This window comes from Oculina patagonica, chromosome 11, assembly GCF_052425735.1.
Source record: "Oculina patagonica isolate OP01 chromosome 11, crgOcupat, whole genome shotgun sequence".
In the NCBI taxonomy this organism is placed as follows: Eukaryota; Metazoa; Cnidaria; class Anthozoa; order Scleractinia; family Oculinidae; genus Oculina; species Oculina patagonica.
In genome coordinates, this window is record NC_135768.1 from 6,827,056 (window position 1) to 6,854,197 (window position 27,142).

Consider the following 27,142-nt stretch of genomic DNA (forward strand, 5'->3'; position numbering starts at 1 on the left):
GTTTTGATAAGTGTTTTTGAATATCAAGAGCACCTCCTTTACAGTGCGACGCGCCTTACCGTGGCCACCCAACAAACTTTTTTACAAGTTAGCCAATCAGGTTGCACGATTATGATTGATGGCCACGCCTCCTTGCAAAGTTTCTAAAATATAATTTACAAAAGCGGGAAACGTTTTACGGAAGAGACGAAGATTTCAACTTCAATCTACTGATATAGTACATAATTTATTTTTTAAACATATCCGCAGTTGCGGAAATAGTTGTAAGAGTTAGCTGCTGAAATTGACAAAACACCCTCGGCTATAGCAATTTTGGTCTCTTCCATCGCTAACAGTTGACATCTCCGAAGGAATTCCTTTATTTGATGGAAACAATATTCGCATGTATTGAGATGTGGCGAGTACGGTGGCTGGTAAATAAGCTGAACACCATAGTCATTCAAAAGGTCTCTGAGAACTGGCTCAACAAAAAGGCCATGATGAAAGCCACAATTGTCCATAACGACGCAATCCCCGCGTTCAAGAACAACACTTCTGTCTGGTCGTTGTATTTCGACAGCGTCTTCAAAAAAGTTTAGCAATTCAAATCCATTCGACGGGCCGTCAATTATATTAAAATAGTCTACTCCAAGGGCAGAGTGGAGCAAGTTGATGGTGAAATTGGCGTTTGAAGCGTATCATTGAAACTCGATTGCTTTCTCACCAACTGTGGCGTTTCCGTAGCTACGATTTCCAGTAGTTTTTATCACACTTGCCTCATCAAAAAAATGAATTTGGTTCGGTTGAAAAGTAGAAATGGCATTGAGATACTCATTTTGGCGGACGATGTTTTCAGGAGTATTGCTTTCTAACTGTGCAACCGAGAGCTTCTTCTTGCTCATGATCAAGTCACGTCTTAATCTTTTATTTATTTGAGAGGCGCTCGGCAAGTCGTCCGCGTCCACAACTCCATCTAACAAGAGTCTTTCCTGGATTTCGGAAGCATGAATACTTGGTTTCATAACTTTCTCGACAGACACAAATTCTAGGACTTCAGTGGTAACTTTTGGCACCAAAAAACTAGTACGAGGAATTCGCGTTGAAATGTTTTTATCATCGTACTGTTCAAGGACGTTTTGGACGTAGCCCCGGCTTATTCGAAGCTCTGTTGCTATCTGCCGTTGGCTTAGACCTGTGTGTGCTAAGTCTAATACTCTTTCTCTAATGACATCAGGGTATGCTCGTCCTGAGTCGTAGCAACCGCCTTGTCTGTTTATGCGAAGTTGAACGTTCGCTGGAGAAAAAAAAATGACAAGTCAAGTTATTTACTTTCGCTTTTCGATAAAAATGAGACTACTCTCAGACCATACGGCTACGTATCAAAAGTCAATGTAATTATGATTAAACTCGGTGTTAGCTTGTAATGGAACCCAGCGCTGGGAACTTAACTTACGAAGGTTATAATTTCTATCCATCCTAGGGCTTGTTTACATCTTGTGTAGAATGGTGGAAATGCGACTTCAAACTTAAACTGACTGCACGAAATCAAAGTCACGTCAGTAGTGGACGGGAAGAACATTTCGCGCCACTTTTTCTAGTACCGTTTTCCTGACTATGCAAAATATGCATGAAAAACTGACGTGGCAAAATTGAACGGCGTATTATTTTTCTTGTAGTTTCACTAAGGAGTTAGCCTGAGTATCAGGCTTTTCTAAAGGGGAAGGGAGAAAGGGTAGAAGCGCGAAAGGAATTAAGGAGTTTGTATGTTTTCCTTCAGGCCGAGAACCTGAATAAGCGATGTATAAAAAGATTAATTGAACCGCAACCCAGACTATACTAAAATAAACAGTGCAAAAACAGAAGCAATTCAAAATACAAGAAAGTTGAGAAAAACGAAAACGATGGAAATGAGTTTGATTTTCGATAAAACGTGTATAGAATTTTACATGTACTTTGTCTACAACAGCAGACCTGTGTAAATAAACGATGGAATTGCAATTGCAAACGCGGAGACTAAAATGATCAAAACAAGACTATCGTGTTCTTGAAATAATAACTTTAATTTTACTGCGGAGCGTAAATATCTACTAAACACAACTATTACATGTAAAATTGTAATCCTGTAATTGTAAAACTGTGCAAACGATAAAATGAAGTTCAAGAACAAACACTGGTAACGCAAGAAGCAAATTACATCTTGTTGATATTAAAACCATGACAAACGGTCGCAATCCTCATTCCATGTTCAATTCAGTATTTCTAAAAATTCAACCGAAAAAAACGATTATTTTGTTCATAAACTGTACTGATGTGAGTCGTAAACTCGAAGTTCCTTCACTTCACAAGAATGTAGAAAACGTAACATGTACTAGGAATTTGCATATAAACATAACAACTCGAGTCAGAATTACAAAACATAATTCACGGGAAAAAGGAACCTCCTGTGGAATTCTGAACGGAAGGTACACCAACAAAGTACCTTTGAGTGGGCAAATAAGAGGAAACTTTGGCGTGATAATATTGCTCTATTATCAACGGCAGTTGCCAATCACCTTCTTCCGGTTTCCATTTTGGGACTTCATTTCGCAGCGCTCGTTGCAACACCAGTAAATCCTTGTCTAGTTTCAAACGATCCGTGTATTTAGGCAAATTCTGCAAGCGCAGACGATTACGCATAACTGAGAAAAAACTCGACTTGGATTTTTCTCTCGCTGCCGTAAAGTTCTCTAATTCACCCTTGTGCTTTTCATGTTGCTTCTGAAGATCTTTGAGTTCTGCCTGCAATGCTGATATTTTGTTTTTTATCTCCGGATGTTTTTCTCGGATTTTGCAGTTGCTGCTGCTCTCACAAGGCGCTGCTTTACAAGTTGTTTTGGTATGGCCAGTTTGATGGCATCTGTTGCAAATCCGTCCGCGTATGGCTGCTAAAGGAGTAAGTTTTTCTTGCTCACTCTTCAGTTTTTGTAACTCATCCACGGCGCTGCTGATTTGCACCTCAAGAACGAGTAAATTTTCTTTCATTTCATTTGCCTTCCTATCTAGCGGCTTATTCTCCTGACCGTTAGCGCTCGTTGATGGCCCCGCGGTGCCTTCAGCACATGGCGTCGTTGACAACATATTCGAGTTTAAACCAGCAGCGCTGTTGAACCGCGTACAAAGTTCCACAGGTCTCAACGGCGTTCTTCTATTTTCCGGGTCGACGAGCGCCTTTATTTCGCTTTCTAAGATCCGTTTTTCTGCCAGCAAAAGTTTCTCGGGCGAAGGGAAAAACGCATCTACGTCCCCAGGACGAAGGTATCGAAGCGACTCCAAAGTGCTAAATCCACGACTTTCAAACTGCTCGCTACATTTCTCCAATTTTAATCCTCCCGGAAGGTTCTGTAGCCATTTAAATACTTCGCTCATCTTAAATCGCTTGCAGGTTTACGCAAGCAGAAAACTTCGCTAAGATTCGATAACTCAAACAGTGTCAACTTAATTGTTTATACTGAAGATTGTACATGTTTTCGTAAACACGAACTTTGCAAGGAGGCGTGGCCATCAATCATAATCGTGCAACCTGATTGGCTAACTTGTGAAAAAGTTTGTTGGGTGGCCACGGTAAGGCGCGTCGCACTGTAATAAATCTGCTTTTATTTTTTCTGCATATTTGACAAACTGATTTTTCCATAAGCCGACCATTTTTAGCTTTTACCTTTTTAGAGTTTATTGATTTGGTGTGTTTTTTACACGATAGACAATACGATTGACACATATATATATATATTGATTAGATATTAATCACAGTATGTGTTTCGCCATTTTTTGGATTTCTTATCCCAAATAGTAGCAGAGCATGAAGGATCTTGGTGTTCACTTGGAGATGTCCAGAATTTCTTTGAGAATAAACCATTCTTCTTATTAAAAGCCCCTTTAGCGATATTGCCCGACCAGTAACGTTTAAGCAAATCTTTATCGCCTCCGGTAGCACCCATGATAGCCGATGCTAAGTCTTGAGCCTGTTGAAACCCTGGAATCTTTTCGCCGATTTTTTTGTTGATCGTTTCACCAACACCACGACCAGTTTGTTTATTTTTCACAAAACGAGTTTTAGTTATACCACATTCCGAACAAGTACATTTCATCATAAGTCGCTCTCAGATCCTTCTTTACACAGAGTCTGTTTTTTCTGTTTTACACAATACGATTTCATATATAATATGATTACATATTTTTGAAATAATTGCTTATAAAACGTTCATTGTACAATGTGTCACTCATTGATAAGGGTTTCATTATATCATAAAAGCCTTTATCGTACACCAATGCTTGATGCAAGAAATACAATGCATAATACCCGCATAATATGCTCTGAATATGTTGATATTGCGTTGTATTATAAAATATCTGTTTAATACCATCTTGTTCAGCCCGTTGTTTAAATTCATCGGGATATGGCATGCCAAATGAGTCGAAGTACCACAATGTTTCTTTCTTATGAGCAGGGACGCAACAAGTCCAATGAGTCCCGACACCTTCATAGCTGTCTAAATTTATGATACATGGACTATGCTTTTTAGGCATGTGTTCATCTCTGCTATATATTCCTTTAATATTGATTTTTAAATACTTACACCATCTCAGGAGATCAATGTTACTCAGAGGCTTTTTGACAAATGCAGGCTTTCTTACTTTCTTTTCGGTTTTAAATTTTTTTTTTTGGAAGCACTAATCCACCTGTTCTAAGAAATTTATCATATTCACCCCATGATCCTATTACTGGAGGAGATCTGTAAGATAATACATCTTTCTTACTTGGTAGTTTGATTTTACCACCGTTTTTTGATCTTTGTTTTCTAATGTTTGGTGATGGATAATAAGGGTATTCTATTTGCATTCCTGTACCTCCTTGATTATCAGGAGTGACTTGAATTCCTTTTCCAATCACCTTTCGAATTTTACTTATTTGTGTTTTAGATAAACTCAATGTAATCCCTTTACCCTTACTTTTTAGTTTATTATACCGTGTTATTTGTCTTTCTGTAAGGTATAACTCAGTATTACCCTTCTTTTTGATCTGATTCTTGTTAATTAATAAACTGATTTCACTTGAATTTTTGATTGCTCTGGCTAGCTTTTTTATTTGACCTTCTGAAAGAGGAATATATGTTGAAATATATTTTGTGCTCATAGTCTTGCTCTATATATAATAGTGTTAGATTAAATATTACGTAACAATAAATGTAAAATTTAATATGAATTAGATTTTTTCATATCATAATTTATACCACAATAAGTTCATTCCCAATTTTATCAATTACGATTCTTTCCTCATAAAGAACTACAGCGTAAATCATATATTGGTCAGTAGCTTGTACATTCAATCGATAATGAAACAATAACTGTTTTGGATCATCAGTAACCGATTCCTTATGATTTCTTAAATCGAAATAGATAACAGGAAATAATTCAGAATAATTTTGTAAATTTAACTGAGTTCCTGTATTGTAGTCGTTGGTTCTGAATGCATATTCTTGAATGTCATTATATAATCTTGGTTTAAAATCACAATCATACTCTAGTTCTGGAGTAAAATATGAATTCCCAAGTTGCAATCGACAGGTAGATAATTTACATGCATCATCGCCCGAATTTACTTTAAAAGTATCAAAAATGAAGGGGTTTTCTAGTTCATTATTACTCTTGTTTCTTTGCAGATATACAAAAACATGTTTTGCATTTTTAATAGCTGGTGTAATTTGATATACCCCAGAAATAGCAGTTGTTGGTGATGAATGCTTAATAAACTCCCTTAAATATGTCCATTTTGATGCTGTTAAAAAGGTATTATTAACTAATTTTTGTCCAGCTGATGTAAAGTTCAAACGTGGTAGCCATAACTGAAAATCTAGAACCACATATCGAGTTTCATCACCCGCAACACGATAAATGAACTCTCTGTCATCATTTAATGTTATATTTAGCTCGATTTGCATAGGGGGAAGCATTTTGTCGCGGAGTTCTTGAAAAAATGAAAAACGATTTAACGGAATGCTTGCGTATACGTCTTTTGATTGTGAACACAATTCAGCTCTTTTAATTGCTCCTACTTTTGGGGCTTCTCTCATATCACCTGCTAATACTCTATCGTCGAGATACCAATTGAAATTAGTACCAATGGTGTTAGCATAGTCCTGCGAAAATTCAAGCAATCCTTTTATGAAAGAAATTTTATGTAGGTCATTACCATCGTACACTTTTTTACCTCCACTGGTTATCATTACGTGATTGATCATACTGGTACTATCATTGATCGTTGTCATAAATTATGTAATTTAACTACGTCACAATGCGCGCGACATGTAATTAAATACAACAACAATAAAGAAAGAAGACGTTACGTTTACTCGTCTTATTTTGTCGTTACAACATTAACAGTTGTAACATTGGTGCCGGGACCAGCGCGGACAAGATATAATGAGCGAAGAAGAAATAAAGAAATGGAGATCCATCCGAGGAGCATACAAGGGACACTGCACCCAAGATTTCAAAAGAGCGGAAAAACTAATAACTTCGGAGACTCCAGATCAAGCAGAATTGGAGGCGCTGGTGGACAGGCTCACGCGAAGAGCCGAAGAAATAGCACGCATGGATGCCAAAATCGTGATGTCCTTGGAGACAGAAGAGGACATACAACTAGACACAGAAACGGCGTTGTCGTTCCAAGACGACATATCATACTGGCAATTCAGAATCGGACGACTCCTTAGGACAAAACAAGACACGTCGGTGAGCCAATTCCATTATAGTAGTTTAAAACAAGAACCCGCCCCACGAATGCATATCAATTTACCTAAAATAAACATAAAATCATTCGGAGGAGACCCTCTTCAATGGTTCACATTCTGGGACAGCTTTAGCGCAGCTATTGATAAAAATCACGGACTAAGCGATATTGAAAAAATGAACTACTTAAATGGAATGCTTAAGGGAGAAGCGGCGCGCGCTATCTCTGGACTGCCACTGACTGAAGAAAATTATAAAAAAGCAATTGAGCTATTAAAGGAGCGCTTCGGCAAACCACAAATTTTGACGAACGCTTACATGGAGTCCTTATCCAAGATCGACGCGCCATCAGCTGACACCAAAAATCTCAGAACATTTTACGACACCTGCGAGGCAAACATTCGCGGTTTAGAGGCACTTGGAGTAAAAACAGAAACTTATGGAAGCTTATTGATTCCCATACTTCTAAAGAAAATACCCGAAGAAATTCGGTACTCAATATTCAGAGCTGACCCTTCAGCGGACAGTTCCCTAGACAGATTGAGAATCGCCATGCGACAGGAAATCGAAACTCGCGAAAAGGGCCATATGTCGTCTCCAAAACCAACCACAGAGGACGAAGTGCTTGTGCCAACAGCTGGTGCTCTACTAACCGGTACACAACAACGACACAGAACTTACAACGCCACACAAAAGACACCTAGGCCTTGCACATACTGTGCAGGAACACATCGACCTGACAAGTGCGCCAAGATTAAAACAGTAGAGGAACGACGATCCTTACTTCAGAGCCAACAGCGCTGCCTTAACTGTCTTGGTCTCAACCACACAAAAATCCAATGTTTCTCAAAGGGGCGATGTATGAAATGTAAGAAAAAACACCACACTTCAATTTGTGATGAAAACCAAGAAAATACAACCCAAAACGCTTCTAGTCAACTAAAGGAAGACAAAGGGCCGAAGAATGATCACCTATCAGCGGATTCCGTGTCGAAGAACAGAACCCACATGGGAGCAACGCATGTACTCCCTTCTAAAGCTCATATCCTGATGCAATCCGCCGTTACGAAAATAAGTGGAAGCAATAAACAGTACTATCAAGCTCGCATCCTATTTGACACAGGATCACAAAGAACCTTTATCACTCAGGAGATGAAACACAAACTTAAACTAGGAACAATGAGAAGCGAACTTTTAGATGTGACGACATTCGGTACACTTCAAGGCAGGAGAAAAACATACGACCTTGTGGCACTGACATTGTCAACAGACGTAGAAGATATCAAAATAACAGCCCTAGTAACTCCAGTTATTTGTCCACCACTATCGGCTAAGGTGAAAAATTTACAGATACCGCCGGAATTACAAGGACTTAAACTTGCTGATCCTTCACATGCATCAGAAAATCTTAAAGTAGACATAATTATTGGCAACGACTATTACGGTCAACTGATCACCGGAAAAGTAATAAAAACCCAAAACGAAGCCTTAATCGCTATGGAAAGCAAATTTGGATGGCTTCTCTCAGGTCCCATTTACAAAGGGAAGAACAGTCAAAGCAATTTAACCACCCTATGTCAAAGGGTAGAAATCATGCCAGTAGAGGACGAAAAGCTCGACAATCTACTAACCAAGTTCTGGGAAATCAACCAAATACCAGAAGAAAACAAACAAGACGAAGAAATCATCAGAAAGTTTCAAGAAACTATCTGGTTTAACGAAGCAACCGGTAGATATAACGTAAAACTCCCATGGAAGCTAAACAAACACGATCTACCAGCAAATTACAATTTGAGCAAGAGCAGACTGAGCAGCTTACAAAACAGTCTAAACAGGAAAGACCCAGAACTTATAACGAAGTATAACGAACAACTCCTTGAACAACTTAACCTCGGGTTCATAGAAAAAGTCCAAAACCTCGATCATCGCGAAGGTGTTTTACACTACATGCCACACTTCCCAGTTTTCAAATCAGAAAGCGCGACAACAAAAATGCGAATAGTTTATGACGCTTCTGCCAGAATGTCACCTAAATCACCGAGCCTCAATGATTGTCTACATACTGGGCCAAATCTGATGCAAGATTTAACAGGCATTCTCTTAAAATTCAGAACACACAAACAGGCCTTCTCTGCAGATATAGAAAAGGCCTTCTTACAGATCGAACTGAACTCCCTAGACAGAGACGCAACGAGATTCCTGTGGCTTAAAGATATCAATCAACCCGTTGACAGTAAAAACAACTTGGAGGCTTACAGATTTTGCCGAGTTCTATTTGGAGCGACACCCTCGCCCTTTCTGCTGAACGCAACAATACAATATCACCTAAGTCAAAAGGACGATTGGGTAGCACGGGACCTCATGAAGAACATGTATATGGATAACGTGATAACCGGAACTGACTGCGATAATAAGTCCTTAGGATATTACTCATTATCGAAAAGGTACCTTCGAGAAGCAGGTATGAATCTACGCCAATGGACTTCTAACTCAGACGCTCTAAATCGCAAAGCACAAGAAGATCATATACAAGCAGCTCCAACAACAAAAATCTTGGGACTCACCTGGAATTCAACAAGTGACACGCTCTCACTTTCAATCGAGAAAATGATCAGAGAAAGAGATGCTATCACAAAAACAACAAAACGAACAACACTAAGCTTCGCATCAAAACTGTTTGACCCGCTCGGCTTCGTGGAACCTATTACAGTAAAGGCAAAGATTATGCTTCAAGACCTGTGGAAACAAACCTTAAGTTGGGATGAACGTCTACCAGACGAACAAAAAGAACAGTGGCTAAAATGGATTGATGATATCCACAATTTAACCTCAATTGAAGTACCCAGACAGTACTTCTTCGTAAACGTTACAAAAACTCAATTGCACATATTTTGTGACAGCAGTCAACAGGCTTACGGAGCGGTCGCTTACTTAAGAGGATTGTCAGCTGACAACGGAATACACACTGCATTCCTTATGGGTAAAACCAGAGTCGCACCCTTGAAAACGACGACACTACCACGACTAGAGCTATTAGCAGCACTCTTGGGAGCAAAACTATTCCAATACCTAAACAAAACCTTAGAGCTTGTAAACAGCAGTGAAGTTATATACTGGAGTGATTCACAAATTGTGTTATCTTGGTTATCTTCCAACAAACAACTAAAACAATTTGTTCGAACTCGAGTTCACAAGATACAAGAAATCACATCATCCCAAACTTGGAGGTTTTGCCCAACGTCTATGAACCCAGCTGACTTGATAACCCGTGGAGTAAGCACTATTACATTCAACGATAAGAAAAAACTATGGTTTGGGGGACCTCCATGGCTTAGCGAACCAGAGGAACAATGGCCTCCATATCCCCAAAATTTATTTCATGAAGCACTTCGAAGCTTACAAATGGAAATTGTCACAAACGTCGCAGATGATCCAAATATACTAAACATCATTGACATAACAAGATACAGCAACCTAATCCATCTACTCAGAGTCACTGCCCGCGTTATCAACTTCGCAAGAAAATGGAGAAAAAGAAAAGTATACAGTGAAACTTTTACAGCGAAAGAAATCGTGGAAGCCAGGAATGTCTTGCTGAAAGCTACTCAACATAAAATCTACAGACAAGAAATTTCATACCTGAAGAACAAAGACAAATCCAAACAACCTGCCATCATACGACAACTCGATCTTTATCTTGACAATGAAGATATCATACGCTGTCGTGGTAGACTACAGTATACAGATCTGCCTCATGACACAAAATTTCCTATCCTCATACCAAAGGACAACTACTTAACTACACTCATCGTCCATTCCATGCATAAGCAGGTAATGCATGGTGGAGTCCGAGAAACATTTACTCACATCAGACAAACATATTGGATACCTCAAGGTCGACAACTCGTAAAAAGAATCATAACAAAATGCGTAACATGCAGAAAAGTGGAAGGACCACCCTTTCGCTCTGTACCCACACCACCGTTACCACAATCAAGAGTCCAACAATCCCAAGTATTTCAATTTACAGGGATCGATTACGCAGGACCTCTATATGTCCGCGACCAGACAAATCAAACCTCATCTAAAATGTACATATGTCTTTTCACATGTGCGGTAGTAAGAGCCATACACCTTGAATTAGTAGAAGATCAGACCACCGATGCTTTCCTTAGAGCATTCAGACGATTCATAAGCCGTCGAGGAGTTCCGGAGTGTATCATTTCAGACAATGCAAAAACTTTCAAAGCCGGAGCTCAAGAACTTCAAACAATCAAAACTCAAATTCTTGGAACAGGTTCATCCCAACAGTTCCTCGCTCATCACAACATAACTTGGAAATTCATCACTGAAAGAGCTCCGTGGTGGGGAAGATTTTACGAGCGGCTTATTGGTCTAATGAAAAGACGTCTAAAGAAAACTCTGGGGAAAGCCTGCCTAAACATGATTGAACTAAACACAATACTTACTGAAGTAGAAGCAGTGCTAAACAGCCGACCCTTAACATACCCTTACACAGACATCAACGATGCCTCTCCTCTGACGCCATCACATTTCTTATGTGGATACCGTCTCCTAACATTACCAGACACGAATGCTAAAGAAAACGAAGCAGATCCAGACTATATTCCATCTGAGATGTCAACAAAAGCACTGATAAAAAGAGCTCAGTATCAGAAAACACTAATAAACGCCTTCTGGACACAATGGAAAACTGAATATCTGACAAGTCTGCGAGAACATCACACTTGTCGAAAGAGAATAGAAAACAAAAAGACAGTTGCTATTGGAGATGTTGTTCTCATACACGATAGCACACCACGAAACCAATGGAAAATAGGTGTGGTAACTAGCCTACACACGGGGAAAGACGGACTCGCAAGATCTGTATCTCTAAGAGTACCTTCTGGAAAGGAACTATCACGACCTATAGAGAAACTTTATCCGTTAGAGATGTCAGACATACCGACTAACAAAAACATAGAAAAAGCTCCTGAAAATGATATACAACGTCCTCCTTTACGACTTGCCGCTCAGAAGGCAGCACAGAGAATCAAGGAACAAATAGAATAACCACTGATATTGAAGGAAACAATATAAGACATTTCTTTTACTCTTTACACATGAATGTATACTATATTTTCAGCTTATGTTGTCGGCCCGGGAGAGTGTCATAAATTATGTAATTTAACTACGTCACAATGCGCGCGACATGTAATTAAATACAACAACAATAAAGAAAGAAGACGTTACGTTTACTCGTCTTATTTTGTCGTTACAACATTAACAGTTGTAACAATCGTAGACGTTAATACTGGGGTTTGTAAATTATTGGCTACAATATTAGCTCCATCTGCCTTTTTTTGAAGTTTATATTTCACGATAATGTATCCATTATACCAATCAAACCAAGAAGAACGATCAGTCATATTGAATATATAGCCTGTTTTTTCCTGGTATAAGCCATTTGCCGGCTGAATAATAGGCGTAGATAAATTGAACCTTAGATAATCTGTTTTTGCAACATTGTCTATGCTTCTAAAACTCATTATATATTATTAGTTTAGATAATTTACTTCAACTGTGCTAATCGTTTCAAAATAAGATCCCCAGCTTTTTCACTTCTATTTAACACGGTTTTTAAACTTTTCTTTTGTGCTTTGATTATTGGTGATTTATTGATATCTTTTACCATTTTTTTAGAATATTGTCCGATATTTGATAAATCATTAGTTATTAAACCTGATCCTTTATGACGATATTGATATAAACCTTTTTTAGGGTTATAAAATTTTGACCATTCGTATACTCGATTCATTTTATATTATTAGTTTAGATTAATTCACCTCTTTGATAACGATATGAAACGCCGTATCGATTTCATTTAAATCAATGGGACGATTATGCGAATCGGTTATGTACGGTCTAATTGAATCAATACTATTTTTATTTATTGGTGAAAATTTCAGGCGTTTAGGTTCAAGGGTGAAAGGGAATGATCTACGGATTCCTTGTGCTATTATACTAAAACAAAATAATACATCTCTTGATTCATCTGTTAAGGATCTACTGGTTAAATCAGTATGAATACATATCATATCAACGCTCCTCGTCAAATCGGGTATATGGTCACTGATATTACTTCCAGAAGTTAAATTTTTCTTATCAAAACCCAGAATCATATTGAAGTCTGATACAGATAGATCCAGCTCATAATTTGGCTGTATGGTTATTATTGCTTTGAATAATGATAAATCAAACTTTACTTCAAATATATAATTATCATCATCGGATTTACCCACTGCATTTTTTAAAAAAGTATCGATGTCACTATATGAATACATGCCATCTGGAAAAACGATATCTTTAAAACTTGTATCACTACCTGTTGTTTTTCGATATCTTAATTTATTGTTACCGAATGATGCTGTCACGTTATACCAGCTATACGTCATACTGATTATTTCGTCCAACGCCATTTCATAATTTTTGTTTGGATCTAGGAATAAAGGCTGGTCAAGATAAATTGTAAAATCATGTGCTTTCTGATTATAATTATTGGCTTGTCTTTTCGCCCTGAATGAACTAAGTATTAAATGTTTCTCCATTATATGTTTAATTTAGATAAAATAGTTGTTATAAATTTTTTCATATAGACGCTTTGTAATTCTTTTCATTCTTAACAGTTCATCCAATATTGTAATACCTTGGTTTTTTAATTCATAACTCGTATTTCCAGCGGATATGCTTCCACAAATTATATCCAATTTTTCAATAAGTTTTTCAGGGTCTCTGTAATAAATAGCCTTATAATTATGGGCTAGACCACTACCTTCCCACTCATCTTCTTCTCTATCAGAATCAGGCGCTGTGTCCCTTCTCATACCCTCTATCTTATCAAATAATGATTTCTCTATAGTTGGTTTTTTCTTATATTTAGTTTTACGGGGGGTCTTTTTTAATTTTTTTGATTTTTCCTGTAAATCCGAAGCTGAGAAAGGAACTTTTTTGTATTCCATCCTTTGCTTTTTTTGACTAGTTAGTAACAGCCGATCTTCAATTCTATTAATTTTTTTTGTAAAATCTTCAGATAGTCCCAACAGCTCATCATATGACTTTCCTTCATATTTACCTGATTTGATAAAATCTTCACCACTTTTTGAGAGCTTCCCTAATAAAACGTTGACGCGACGTCTTTCTTCAGCTAGATATTTGCGTTCATTATCTAATTTCTTTTGATCAGCCTTTTTGATAGAGCTAGGTGTCCATTCTTTTCTCTTCCGTTCTATTGATGGTGGTGGTTCAAAATCGGGCATTTCATCTTCATCTTCATCTTCTGTTTGAGCTTCATCAATTGGTGGCGGTGGTTCAAAATCGGGTATTTCATCTTCATTCATATCTTCTGGTTCACTTGGATATTCTGGAAGAGGATCATCCTCTTTTACCCCTTTATTTTCTAACTTTTTAGTTGCTTCAATTTGAGTGTCGATACGAGATGTTACTGGTTTAAACATTTTTATGAATTTGATTTGTCCTAATTCATCTGCCAATTTTGAAGACATTATTTGATTATTAATATTTTTGATTTGATTTTCAACTTCTTCTTTTTGTTCAGCAATTTTTTGCCAAGCTAATAAACTCATTTATATATATTAGTGTAGATTATTATCGGTCTTCCAGAAGTCTTTCATTAGTCTTTCATCAGTCTTCCAGAAGTCTTTCATATTATATAATTAAATAATATAATATGAAGATACCAAATTATGACTGTAAAGACGAAATGGTCTCAAACTTTAGGCAACTATACGATTTTATGCCAAATCAATGTTTTCGGATGCTGGTTTGCGGACCAAGTGGCTCGGGAAAGACTAATACACTCATGCATATGATATACAATCTATTGTATTATGATAAAGTTTATCTATATGCTAAAAACTTAGACCAGTCCAAATACCAGAATCTTATGGATATGTTCAAGCCAATAAGTAATGAAGCTGGTTATGATGTTATTGAAGCCAGTAATGACCAAATAATTCCTGTTTCTGATCTAAACGATGATAATCAAAAACTCGCGATATTCGACGATTTTGTTTGTGAAAAAAATCAAAAGCCTCTGATTGATTATTTCATAAGAGGAAGACACAAAAATTGCTCCGTCGTATATATATCCCAAAGCTACTTTAAAACACCAAAAGACATAAGATTAAACTGTTCACATTTCTCTATTTACGAATTCCCAAGTGCTAATGAGAGGGCTCTGATATGTCGTGAGAATAGTATTCCAAAAGAGCTATACGAGAAAGCAACTAAAGACCCATTTAGCTTTATATATATCGATAAGCCACGTAAATACGTGACCAAAAATTTCGATGAGAAGATTTAATCTAACATATTAAGAGAGAAAAATGGGATTCATTAACGATGAACATGAATTTATAACTACCAAATATTCTCAAAATATAAAAACTGGAAGACCCGGAATTGGTTTTAAACTGACAGCTTCTGGTGATTATGATATGGACAAGAAGAAAATATTCGGTCTAAAAACTCAGGATGACGTAGCCTTTGAATCTGATGATTATCCTGAGGATTTGGGTAGTGCTATTAATAAGAGATATCTAAAACAAAATTGTTTAACGAAAGCCAAAAATGGAATCGATTTTGATGCTAGACAAGGTAATATACACAATACAGAAAATTGGTATCCCGGTCTATACGGACCGACTAGTCTTGTATCGAAGCAATATGTTGACATGAGAGATACCGATCTTAAAACTGAATTCGACACCAAACTCACTAATAAAGCAGACAAATCATGCACTGATAATACATATTTAACCAAAAATACCGGAGCTATTTTATCCAGCAGTATTCAGAGTAAGGCTTCGAAGGTATATGTAGACAGTACTTTTCTAACTAAATCCGTTGGTAATGGCTTAGCTCAGAGCATACAAAATAGGTGTTGTAACAAGTTTTTAGTATAATATTTAGAAGATTTGTTTGTTTAAGTTTAAGCACGTTTTTAGTAACTTTATTGCCTTGCGAGCAGAAATTTGCATTTAGTGTTATAGCCACATCCTGTAACGAATATTAAATAGATATGACTCAGCTTGTAAACAGATAAAGCAATCAATTGTTAGTGGTTTAGGGATCATTGTAATCGGATTATACTCGGTAATTATCAAAGAATAATTGTAGCCCACGCTAAGGAAATTAGTATCAACCACAAGCGTTACGCGTTAGGAGCATAGTAAAGACCGCAGAGAAACAATAGTGAGCCGTAGCCAACTTAGGTTTGCGGCCGGACATACGTAGACAAGGCGTTTACGCCTAGTAATCATAAGATCTAGTGGATATTGTAATTTTAAGTCAGAACGATCGCTTAGAGCGACAAGATTGATCAGAATGAATGTACGAATGCAGTTGCAATAAAGTGGAGAAAACGACAGATACAGTCCTGAGTGTTTGTTGAACCAGCCAGCGCGGGAGATTCCGCAAAACGTGGTCCTTCGAGCCGGATAGATAGTTTGAAAGAATGTCGAACAAGAAAAAGAGAGCAGGCCATCGTGGATTCCTTAAGAAAGTCCTTGAAGACGTTGACGCCTGTTTCGAGAACGAATTTGCCACTGTCAGAAAGTCTGAATTACAGAAATGGAAAGCCAGCCTGAAAGAACAACTTGACAATATTCTGCCGTTAGATGAGGAGATTCTGGCCGAGTTAGTTGCGGATGAAAAAGCGACTGAAGAGGAGATAGCGGAGGAGATCGAACGGAGTGGCCGATTGAAAGCGGACGCAACGCAAAGAGTGGCCGAAATCGAAGAAAGACTGGCCGAGCTCGCTGCCCCGCCATTCACGCCACCAGAACATCAGGAGAGTCCACCACCAAGCCCGAGTCATCTCATCGATCACAGTCCGCCAAGTAGCCAACAAAAGACGGTACGAGTGAAACTTCCGAAACTAGAAGTGCGAAAGTTTAGTGGAAAACTTGGAGAATGGCAGGAGTTCTGGGACTCGTTTGAAAGTTCCATTCACTTGAACGATGGGCTTTCGAACGTGGACAAATTCTCATACCTGAGAAATTTGTTGCTAGAGCCAGCGAGATCGGCAATTGGAGGATTCGCGCTGACGTCCGCTAATTACCAAGCAGCAGTAGAACTGCTAAAGAAACGATACGGTAAAAAGATCGCCGTTCAAAGAGCGCTTGTAAACGAACTGTTGAATGCGCGTCCCGTATTCAATGAGAGCGACACACCCAGACTGCGTAGCCTCCATGACTTCGCAGAAACCAAATATAGAGCGCTACAAGCCTTAAAAGTAGAAGAACAAAACTACTCGGAAATTGTCGTCCCAATGCTGCTGGAGAAGATCCCCGACTCCATTCGGCTGACTATCACGAGAGGGAAGGAGTATTTGGAGTGGTCATTGGGGGACATGCTGAACGCACTCCTGGTCGAAGTGGAACTGAGAGAGGACCAGTGTTCGACGCCGCGCCGAGTTGGGCCAAGCGATGGAAGAAAGGGGCCTCCAACCACAAGTGCGCTATTCACAAAGAAGGGAGATGATAGAAGATGTGCGTTTTGCCTCGGGAACCATCAACCGGAGGAATGTAAGAAAATCACAAACATGGACGAACGTAAGAAACTTTTATTTAAGTTTGGTAGATGCTTTAAGTGTATTCAACGGGGACATCGCGCCCGAGATTGTCAAATTACTGTAAATTGCAAAATTTGTAAGGGTTTTCACAACACGTGTTTGTGTGACTCAAAATCGCAGCAAACCCGCGGGGGAGATTGTGGTCAACCCACAGTCACGAGTAATCCGAATAGCATGCTTGTAGGTACGGAAAGTAGAATTGCGCTCCAAACTGCCCAAGCCTTAATTAAGGGGAGGGTACAGGGAAGGGTGAGAGTTTTATTTGATTCAGGAAGTCACAAATCATTCATAACAGTTAAGGCCGCGAGTGATTATGGCTTAGAAGTTGTAAGAAAGGAGTGGGTTAGCATTAATACGTTCGGGCATAAAGCCAAAGAAACGGGATTGAGGGAAGTCGTCCAGTTTGACATAATGCCTCTACAGGCCGATCGGGCGCTTAGGCTTGAAGCTTATGTTGTGCCGGAAATATCCAACATAACCAACGAGCACGTAGAGGTCGTCAAAAACGATTACCCGCACTTGCGTGATCTGTGGTTTTCAGACGTTTGTCAAACAAAGGAAGAACTCGTAATAGATTTGTTGATAGGATCGGATTACTTGTGGGAGTTTCAGAAGGGGAGAACAATACGGGGGGAGCCAGAAGAACCCGTAGCAGTAGAGACTGAGCTTGGATGGGTATTGTCGGGTCCCCTAAAAAGAAAAGATTCAGACAGTAGACAGGAAGTGTCAGTAAATTTCGTAGCACAGAACAGTGTAGCGATAGACAGAGATAGTTTAGAGAGCACAGTTAGAAAGTTGTGGGATTTAGAGAGTTTAGGAATCAAAGCAAGCGATGAGGTGCACGAATCGTTCGAGAGTGATATTAACTTCATTGAAGGTAGGTATTCGGTTAAGTTGCCTTGGAAACAAGGTCACGACACCCTTCCCAGTAATTATGCAAACAGTTTGTCACGCATGAAAGGCCAAATTAAAAGATTAGGTAAGGAATCGGAAATACTTGAGGAGTACGATTCTATCATCAAAGAGCAATTAAATTCGGGTGTTATTGAAAAGGTGGCGGAATTAGAGGGGGCGGGCAAGGTTCATTATTTGCCTCATCAAGCTGTCATTCGCAAGGATGCGGAAACCACAAAGCTGAGAATAGTTTATGATGCCTCTTCAAAAGAAGGTAAGAAAGGGACTTCGCTGAACGACTGTCTACATACCGGGCCATCTTTGAACCCCTTACTTTTTGATATACTTGTACGGTTCAGGGAAAATAGGGTCGCGCTTGTCGGTGACATCGAAAAAGCATTTTTGAATGTATCGGTAGATGTAAATGATCGCGATTGTTTGAGGTTCCTGTGGGTGGATGACGTGCGTGACAGCAAATCGAGCGTTACTGTGTATCGTTTTTGTCGAGTTGTTTTTGGATTGAATGCGTCACCCTTCCTGCTTAATGGAACAATAAGGCATCACCTAGCAACCTTTGCAGAAGTCGATCCTGAATTTGTTAGAAAAATGGTCGAAAGTTTTTACGTAGACGATCTGGTTTCGGGTGAGAGCACAACCGACAAGGCGTACAATCTGTACAGCAAAGCAAAGGTCAGAATGGCAAACGGAGGGTTCAATTTGCGAAAGTGGAAAACCAACTGCCCGAAGTTGAAAGAGAGAATCGGATCGATTGAGACGCCCACAACAAAACAGGAAATGGTGAGAAGACTAGAAGATGAAGAAACGTATGCGAAGTCAAAATTAGAATCCCAAGGGGGGACGAAGGGAGAAAAGGTTCTGGGTGTTATATGGAATTGTGAATCGGACACCTTCCACCTTAGCCTTGCGCATATCGCAGAAAAGGCGAAAGATCTAGAACCCACCAAGCGTAACGTTTTGAGCTTGTTAGCCAGCTTGTTCGATCCTTTGGGGCTAATTAGCCCAGTGACGGTTAGCATGAAGATTCTTTTTCAGGAAATTTGTAGTAGCGGGCTTGATTGGGACGAAACGTTGACAGGGGAAATTAATGGGCAATTGTGCAAATGGGTCAAAGATTTGTTGCAAACGAAGGAAATTAAGGTCAGTAGGTGTCTGTATGAATCGAGTGAGAGTGTGACAGAGTGTTATTTACATGGATTTGGAGATGCGAGTAAGAGAGCGTACTGTGCAATGGTTTACCTCGTGTACCGTACGGCTGATGGTCAGGCCCATGCGAGCTTAGTTGCGAGTAAAACGAGAGTCGCCCCCTTAAAAGAACTCTCCATTCCACGTTTGGAATTGATGTCAGCGAGAATATTGGCACAATTGATGAACACGGTGTGTAACGCGTTACAGTCACAGGTTAAGGTAGATGGCGTGAGATTTTGGATGGACAGCAAAACAGCGCTCAGCTGGATCCAAAACAAAGGCGAATGGAAGCAGTTCGTACGACACAGAGTAGACGAGATCCTCAGGCTGACGAACAAGGAGGAATGGGCGTATTGTTCAACCTTGGAAAACCCGGCAGATCTTGGTTCGAGAGGAGTGCTAGCTTCCCAATTGGAAGAAGACGAACTTTGGTGGCGTGGTCCGCGATGGTTGACAGGAAAGAAAGAAGATTGGCCAGTCACGAACGAGAATTTTCAAACTCCCGAGACCACATCCGAAGAGAAGAAGAGCACATCAGTAATGTTGGTCGAAACGAAAGAAGAGACCACAGCAGTGGTAATCGTGAATGATTACAGCAAGCTGCAAAGGTTAGTGTGTGTGACCGCTTGGGTGAGACGGTTCGTGAACAATTTAAAGGCGAGTTTGAAGCGAAAGGAAATCATAAAGCGGACAGGTAGGTTGGAAGTGAGTGAGTTAATTGAGGCGGAGATCGAACTGATTAAGTTGGCCCAAAACGAATTGAAGAATCAAGGCAACTTCAAACAGCTGGTAAGTGAACTTGGCGTTGTAGAGCAAGAAGGGATTTTTAGATGCATGGGTAGGCTTGTTAATTCAGATTTAGAGTTTGATGCTAGAAGACCCATCATTCTACCAAGGAAGCATCACTTGACTAAGTTGATTATCCGAGATTGTCACGAGAGGGTACACCACAATGGTGTGAGGGCTACATTAGCCGAATTACGATCGAAGTACTGGGTGCCAAGGGGCAGACAAGAAGTGAAGGGGGTCCTGAGCGAGTGTGTTACTTGTAAGAAACTTAAGGGAAAGCCGTACAGTTCCCCACCAACCGCCGCACTGCCAGAGTTTAGAGTCACGGAAGCCCCACCATTTTCGAAGGTAGGTGTCGATTTTGCTGGGCCCCTCTACGTGAAGAGTAAGTCAGGAGAAATGGAGAAAGTTTATATTGCGTTGTTTTCGTGTTGCGTGACCAGAGCAGTTCACTTAGAATTAGTAGAAGATTTGTCTGCCGCCGCGTTTAGACGTTGTTTGAGAAGATTCACTGCGAAAAATGGAATGCCTGCTCTCATTGTGTCGGACAACGCAAAAACATTTCAAGCAACCGAGAAAGCCTTAAACGAGTTATTCAACCATCCAGAAGTTCGTGCAGAATTAGAGTATAGGAGGATAGAGTGGAAGTTTAATTTAGAAAGGGCACCCTGGTGGGGAGGATTTTTTGAAAGGATGGTTGCGAGTGTGAAAGATTGTTTAAGAAAGACATTAGGAAATGCCAGGCTGTCGTATGAGGAGCTATTAACAGTGCTCGCAGAAGTAGCGTGTACGCTAAACACAAGGCCGTTGACCTACGAGTACAGTGAAGTGGACGAGGAGGTGTTAACACCTTCTCATTTGATCTATGGGCGAAGAATTAAATCAATCCCGGATGAGATTGTGGAACCAGATGATGTGGTAAGTGAGACGCAATGTTCCGCGAGGTTTAAATATCTAAGTACTCGGTTAGCTCACTTTTGGAACTGGTGGCGAAGGGAATATTTAGCAAATCTGCGAGAATTTCATAGGTGTCAGGTACGAAATCAGAATAGAACGATAGAATTAGGAGATGTAGTTGTAGTGTACGACGAGGAAAAGAAAAGAGGGGAGTGGAAATTAGGAGTGGTAGAGAGCCTTGTGAAGGGTAAGGACAGTATAGTTAGAGGAGCCAACGTAAGGGTGGTTACGAAAGGGAAGCCAACACGCTTATCCAGGCCAGTGCAAAAATTATACCCCTTGGAAATAACAAGTAAGCGGGAGGGATTACCACAAACGGACTGCGTTGTGAAATCTGTAGAAACTCCCACAAGAACCGTCCCTCGGCGAAAAGCAGCGTTAGATTCTCGTTGGAAATCGCGCCTAATGCTTGACTCGTAGACGAGTCAAGGAGGGGAGAGTGTTGTAACAAGTTTTTAGTATAATATTTAGAAGATTTGTTTGTTTAAGTTTAAGCACGTTTTTAGTAACTTTATTGCCTTGCGAGCAGAAATTTGCATTTAGTGTTATAGCCACATCCTGTAACGAATATTAAATAGATATGACTCAGCTTGTAAACAGATAAAGCAATCAATTGTTAGTGGTTTAGGGATCATTGTAATCGGATTATACTCGGTAATTATCAAAGAATAATTGTAGCCCACGCTAAGGAAATTAGTATCAACCACAAGCGTTACGCGTTAGGAGCATAGTAAAGACCGCAGAGAAACAATAGTGAGCCGTAGCCAACTTAGGTTTGCGGCCGGACATACGTAGACAAGGCGTTTACGCCTAGTAATCATAAGATCTAGTGGATATTGTAATTTTAAGTCAGAACGATCGCTTAGAGCGACAAGATTGATCAGAATGAATGTACGAATGCAGTTGCAATAAAGTGGAGAAAACGACAGATACAGTCCTGAGTGTTTGTTGAACCAGCCAGCGCGGGAGATTCCGCAAAAATAGGCTCAATATTCACGGTAGTAACATGATGCAGGCAAATCTCCATATGGGTGGGTATAATATAACCCATCTAAAAAACCCAACCAATGATACAGACGCTGTAAACAAAAAATACATGCTTGATCATGTTGATAGCAGTCATATAACTTCCGTTGGTCAAGAAAACACGTTTGCCCATATAATGACCGATAGTATCAATCAATTAAGTGAGGAAGATGATATCGAGTTAGGCAGTTTAATCGATCATCCGAATTCATACCATAAGATCAATACGAAAGTTGTAGACAGTAAGCTGGTACTTGACAGCAATAAAGGCTACTACTCAAGCAGATTAGGTATCAATGTATATAGTTTACCAATCAATCGATACACAATGGTTTTCGAGCTATTTTTTCCAGCTGAAATAGATCATGATAGTCTAGATATCGATATTGTTTCATCAATCGACAACATCGACAAATCAACTACGCGAGTTTATGATGGATATAGTCGAACAATAGCACAAATTAATAAATATCAACAACATCCTAATAATTATCTCTATGTTGATATCGTTTTAAAGATGAAATCAGGGAACGCATATGTCCCAAAATTACAAACATATATCGTGATTTATGGAATAAAAGGTTATCAGAGTAACGTTGATCCTAGGATATACGATCAGCTATATTATGTTGAAAATGATAGAATAGCTTTCAATGCATCAATTGATATGAAAACAAAGGCTATTTATGGTATTAAACCAGCTACTACTAATGACCAAGCTGTTAATTATGAACAGTTAAAAAATTTTCGGGATAATTTGAAGTCTGATCTTGAATTAAAAATGGATAAAAAAAGAAACATCAGCTATTACCATAAAATTTTTGAGTATTTTTATGATCTAACGGATCCATCTGAATTCATCATGGCAGATGCAAACGGATCGATAATCCAGGGATTAAATAATGGTCTTGTGTTTTTCCAATCAAAAATGCTAGCAGATTTTGATCCAAAGAATGGGTTTTTTGGTGTTTTCGTAATAAATTTAAATGAAAATATCACTGAATCTAATGACTACACTATATATATATCATTCAAAAACAGCTATAAACTAGGTGATAATAAAAGAATTAAAATAGAATTAGGCAACGAGGGTAGCTTTCATTTCCCATGGATAAAAGTAGAGAATAATAAGTTAGCACTTGAATATGATTTAGATTCATATACAGAGCAAATCAGAGATGTTTATATAACTAAATTTTTAAACCTCTGGTATACTAAAATAGGTAATCAATTTAGAATCGCTGTTTGCAATAATGTTATGAGTATTGATCAAACATTTTCTGGGTTTAATATCAATACATCTAGCATTAAAATTTCTTCAGATTACTTTGTACAAAGAATCGGTTTTAGTAACACAGCAATGTCAGTGAATAGTAAAGAGTATCACAAAGTCATGTTTATAGACAAAGCTGAAGGAATTTTCTTTGAATAAATTTATCTAACTCACTATTATATGAAAACTCCAGATTTAATACATGAGATACTGAAAACTATTGAACGATTGATCCAAAATATAAGGAAATTGTATAACAGAATGAAAAATAGAAATAAAACATAGTCTAACCATATAATATATATGCCGAAACAACGCAAAAATATATTCGAATGGAACCATATTAGTGACAAGTTAAATCAAGCGCAAATTCAAGAATTAAAAGAATACTACAGAGTATACCATAAGAAGTGTTGGTGTTATAAAAAAGCTACAAAAAGCTTTAGAAGGCTGAAATTAATAGGCAATTCGCTGGCTATTTTATTCGCTTCAGGAGGCATAGTATCGTCCATTTCAACTGGTGGTATCAGCCTGATTGCAATCAGCACGGGAGCTTTATTGATACAAGGCTGGCTTCAGCATCAGAATCTCGATTTAAAAATTCAAAATGGAATTTTTGCTTATCAAAGCTATCAGCATTTGCTTAATACAATAAAATTCATGTTAAGAACAGGGGAATATGAACTATCCAATATCTTTTTAATGATGAAAACTACTGACGACTACATATGCGATACCGGTCCAATAATCGATCGGTATCTGCTCAAGTATGATGATAAATTTACCAAATAATCCGTGCGATCTGGGCCGATTTTAATGCTAAAATCTCACCCCAATACCGATCATTAAAAGCTCGCGTTTTTTTTGATTTAGTAACACAGATGAAATTGTATGGGATACCGAGCATTTTAAACAGCTGTCTTATAATATATTTCGTTGAGATCATCCTCTTTCTTCTTTTATTTATAGATGGAAGAATAGTATCGATCTCATGAAACACTTTGTAAATCTTATCGCGCTGATTATGAGACAATTGAACTCCATTTTTAATACATAAATCGTTTAAAACATTCTCAATGTGGTATTTACGATGATAGATGCTTTTACGCCATATCTTGTGTCTGTTCTCGTAAAAATCAAAATACTCGCTAACATATTCATAATTCTGAGCCCCGCAATTTCGACATACTGTTGAATAGGCATCTTCTAAAATATCCTGTTTATCACAGCAATGGTCAACAAAATTATCTCCTGCATATAATAACTCATTGCAAAAAATACAAGAACCCTCACCCATTATTTTTAAATCGCTATGTATCTGTGTATCACAAAACATCTCATATATAAATATATTTATATAAAGATGGTTCAAGGCAATAGAATTAAGTTATATCGTCTAAAATGCAATTATGGAAACACTCGTAATTGAATACGCAACGCATATATTTCGTCCTTTTTCGGAAAATCCCAGCTAAATTCACGATACAATAACCAATTTTATCAACACTTTGTTAAGGTCGTTTTCGCTCACAACCATCGCAGACTTCGGCATCGAATAAACTTTTTGAGTAAATTTTACTCAAAAAGTTTATAATAAAAAAAATTCTTACTCATGACCTTGAAAAGTAATGATGACTCATTTTCCTGGGAGATCCCCTATAGTTGATTGGCAGAGTAATACAGCTTCACAAAAATATTTCACAAAATGAATAACGTTTCACAAAAATATTTCACAATTGTGAATCAAAATATGTAGTTTTCGATTGGCTAAAAAATCATATGAAGAAGCATTTTAAATATTAATCATTTCAAAACCGTTGGGGATCCAGCCCTGATTTGCATAGACTGAATAAATATGTATTTATATCACAAACATTGCTTCTGAGAAGACACATGCTGATCCTTACGAGGTCTTCCACGTCGCCGTTTCAGTTGTGTATGTTCAATCTGGTCTTCAAGTATACACTCTAAACATATATGATTTTTGTCTTCATTTGATATTTCAGATCTGCTGTTATGGTCTGAAGATAGCATTTTAATAATACTAATATTAGCGTCAAGGATGCTCTGAATACACCACATTTTATTAATGAAAACTATATCATTCGAGCTTTCATCAGCTTCTGGTTGGTGTTTGATATTTAATGTAATATCACTCATTCTATATATATTAATAAAGAAAATAATTATCTGTTTATATCTATCACTTAAACGCATTATAAAAAACATATAAAGAGATGAATCTATATTATATTGAATTACACAGTATAATATACGCTGTTATCGCTGTTTTGACAGCCAAAAATATGCTTGTTTCTGGCTATCTATTTGCAGTTCTGTCTGTGATTATACTTCGATGGGTTTCTCATTGATTTATTGCATTTTGGGCAAGTAAACTCCTTCTGTCGCCATCTATCTAATGCTTCCTTTCGACGTTCCTTTTTGTCTTCAGGTGAAACCTTTTTCGGTCGAATATTGGCTGATTTGATGCAATCATCAGGCATGTCTTCTTTGTTTACATATTCAAATTTATATCTTTCTCCGTCCTTTTTCGAGATACCGCTATGGCAGTTATTCAGGTTTGAACAGACCATTTGCACAATACCTACATTGATTCCAAGATGCTTTTCTACTACATACATACTGTTGAAATACAATTCTTCTTTCGTTCTTTGGTTGATAGCCTTGATATATCGTCGGTTCTTACAATTGTTTTTAACAAATGTATAATCACGCGTTTTTGCGCTCTTCATACAATTCTCCTGCTGACTCATCAATTGCAAGTTACACAATCGATTGTCAGTCTTGTCATTATTAATATTATCAATCACCATTCCATCTGGTATTATATCGTTGAAACATTCCCATACAAATCTATGAACCTGGTAGCATTTGTGGCCTGATTGACCATGTTTTCTAACACTACAACTCATATAACCGCTATGATTCTTGGTCCCCTTATGAGGCGGTGCTCTCTTAAAAATATGTATAATATTCCCTTCAATATCAGCTCCGTAAAGATCATACATTGGGTGAATATAGTATTCAATATCATTAATTCTCATTGTCATTATCATATTAATTTAAGTAAGTACCAAACGTTTAAGTACTTTATGAGAAATATTTTTTAAAAAGCTACTTATAGGATTGATGATATATATATAATAAACAAAAATGGAAAATTTTATCTCACCCAATATTAGTATGAACGAATCTGAGCTCAATAAACTATCTAAAACCGACCTCATAAAACTGATATTATCGCTAAAAGCCGACCAACCAAGGATATACAAACCACGACCTCCAAAAGCAACCCCACGACGAAACGTTAAACAAAGGGTTCAAGATTATGAAGCCAATATAATATTACCACCTCCTGAATTTAGGGATAATTTCATACCAATAGCTAAGCCAAGAACTAAGGTCTCAAATGAATTTAATTTCGATGACAGTCTATTTGATACAACATCCAATGACCAACCTTTATTCAAAATAACTGAAATCGGAAGTAAATTAAATAAAAAATTCAATTCTTTTACCAATGAATTCAAGGTAAATGTTCGGAAAAATTTCATAGGTAATAAAAATGAGATTTTCAG

General features: G+C 38.1%; 2 protein-coding genes across 2 annotated transcripts in view; one reads left to right on the top strand and one right to left on the bottom strand.

Annotated features, from left to right (window-relative positions):
- LOC144629558 (juvenile hormone acid O-methyltransferase-like) overlaps positions 1-27,142 on the bottom strand; it is a 44,037-nt gene that overhangs the window by 8,989 nt on the left and 7,906 nt on the right. The gene's annotated exons all lie outside the window — the stretch shown is intronic.
- On the top strand, positions 16,748-22,188 carry LOC144630181 (uncharacterized). The gene has a single exon (XM_078488479.1). The coding sequence runs from the start codon at positions 17,096-17,098 to the stop codon at positions 21,662-21,664; it is 4,569 nt and encodes a 1,522-aa protein (XP_078344605.1). The 5' UTR covers positions 16,748-17,095; the 3' UTR covers positions 21,665-22,188.

What these genes read in the sequence shown, in the direction of transcription:
- LOC144630181 (XM_078488479.1), top strand. Translation starts at nt 17,096, where the DNA reads ATGCTGCTGGAGAAGATCCCCGACTCCATTCGGCTGACTATCACGAGA.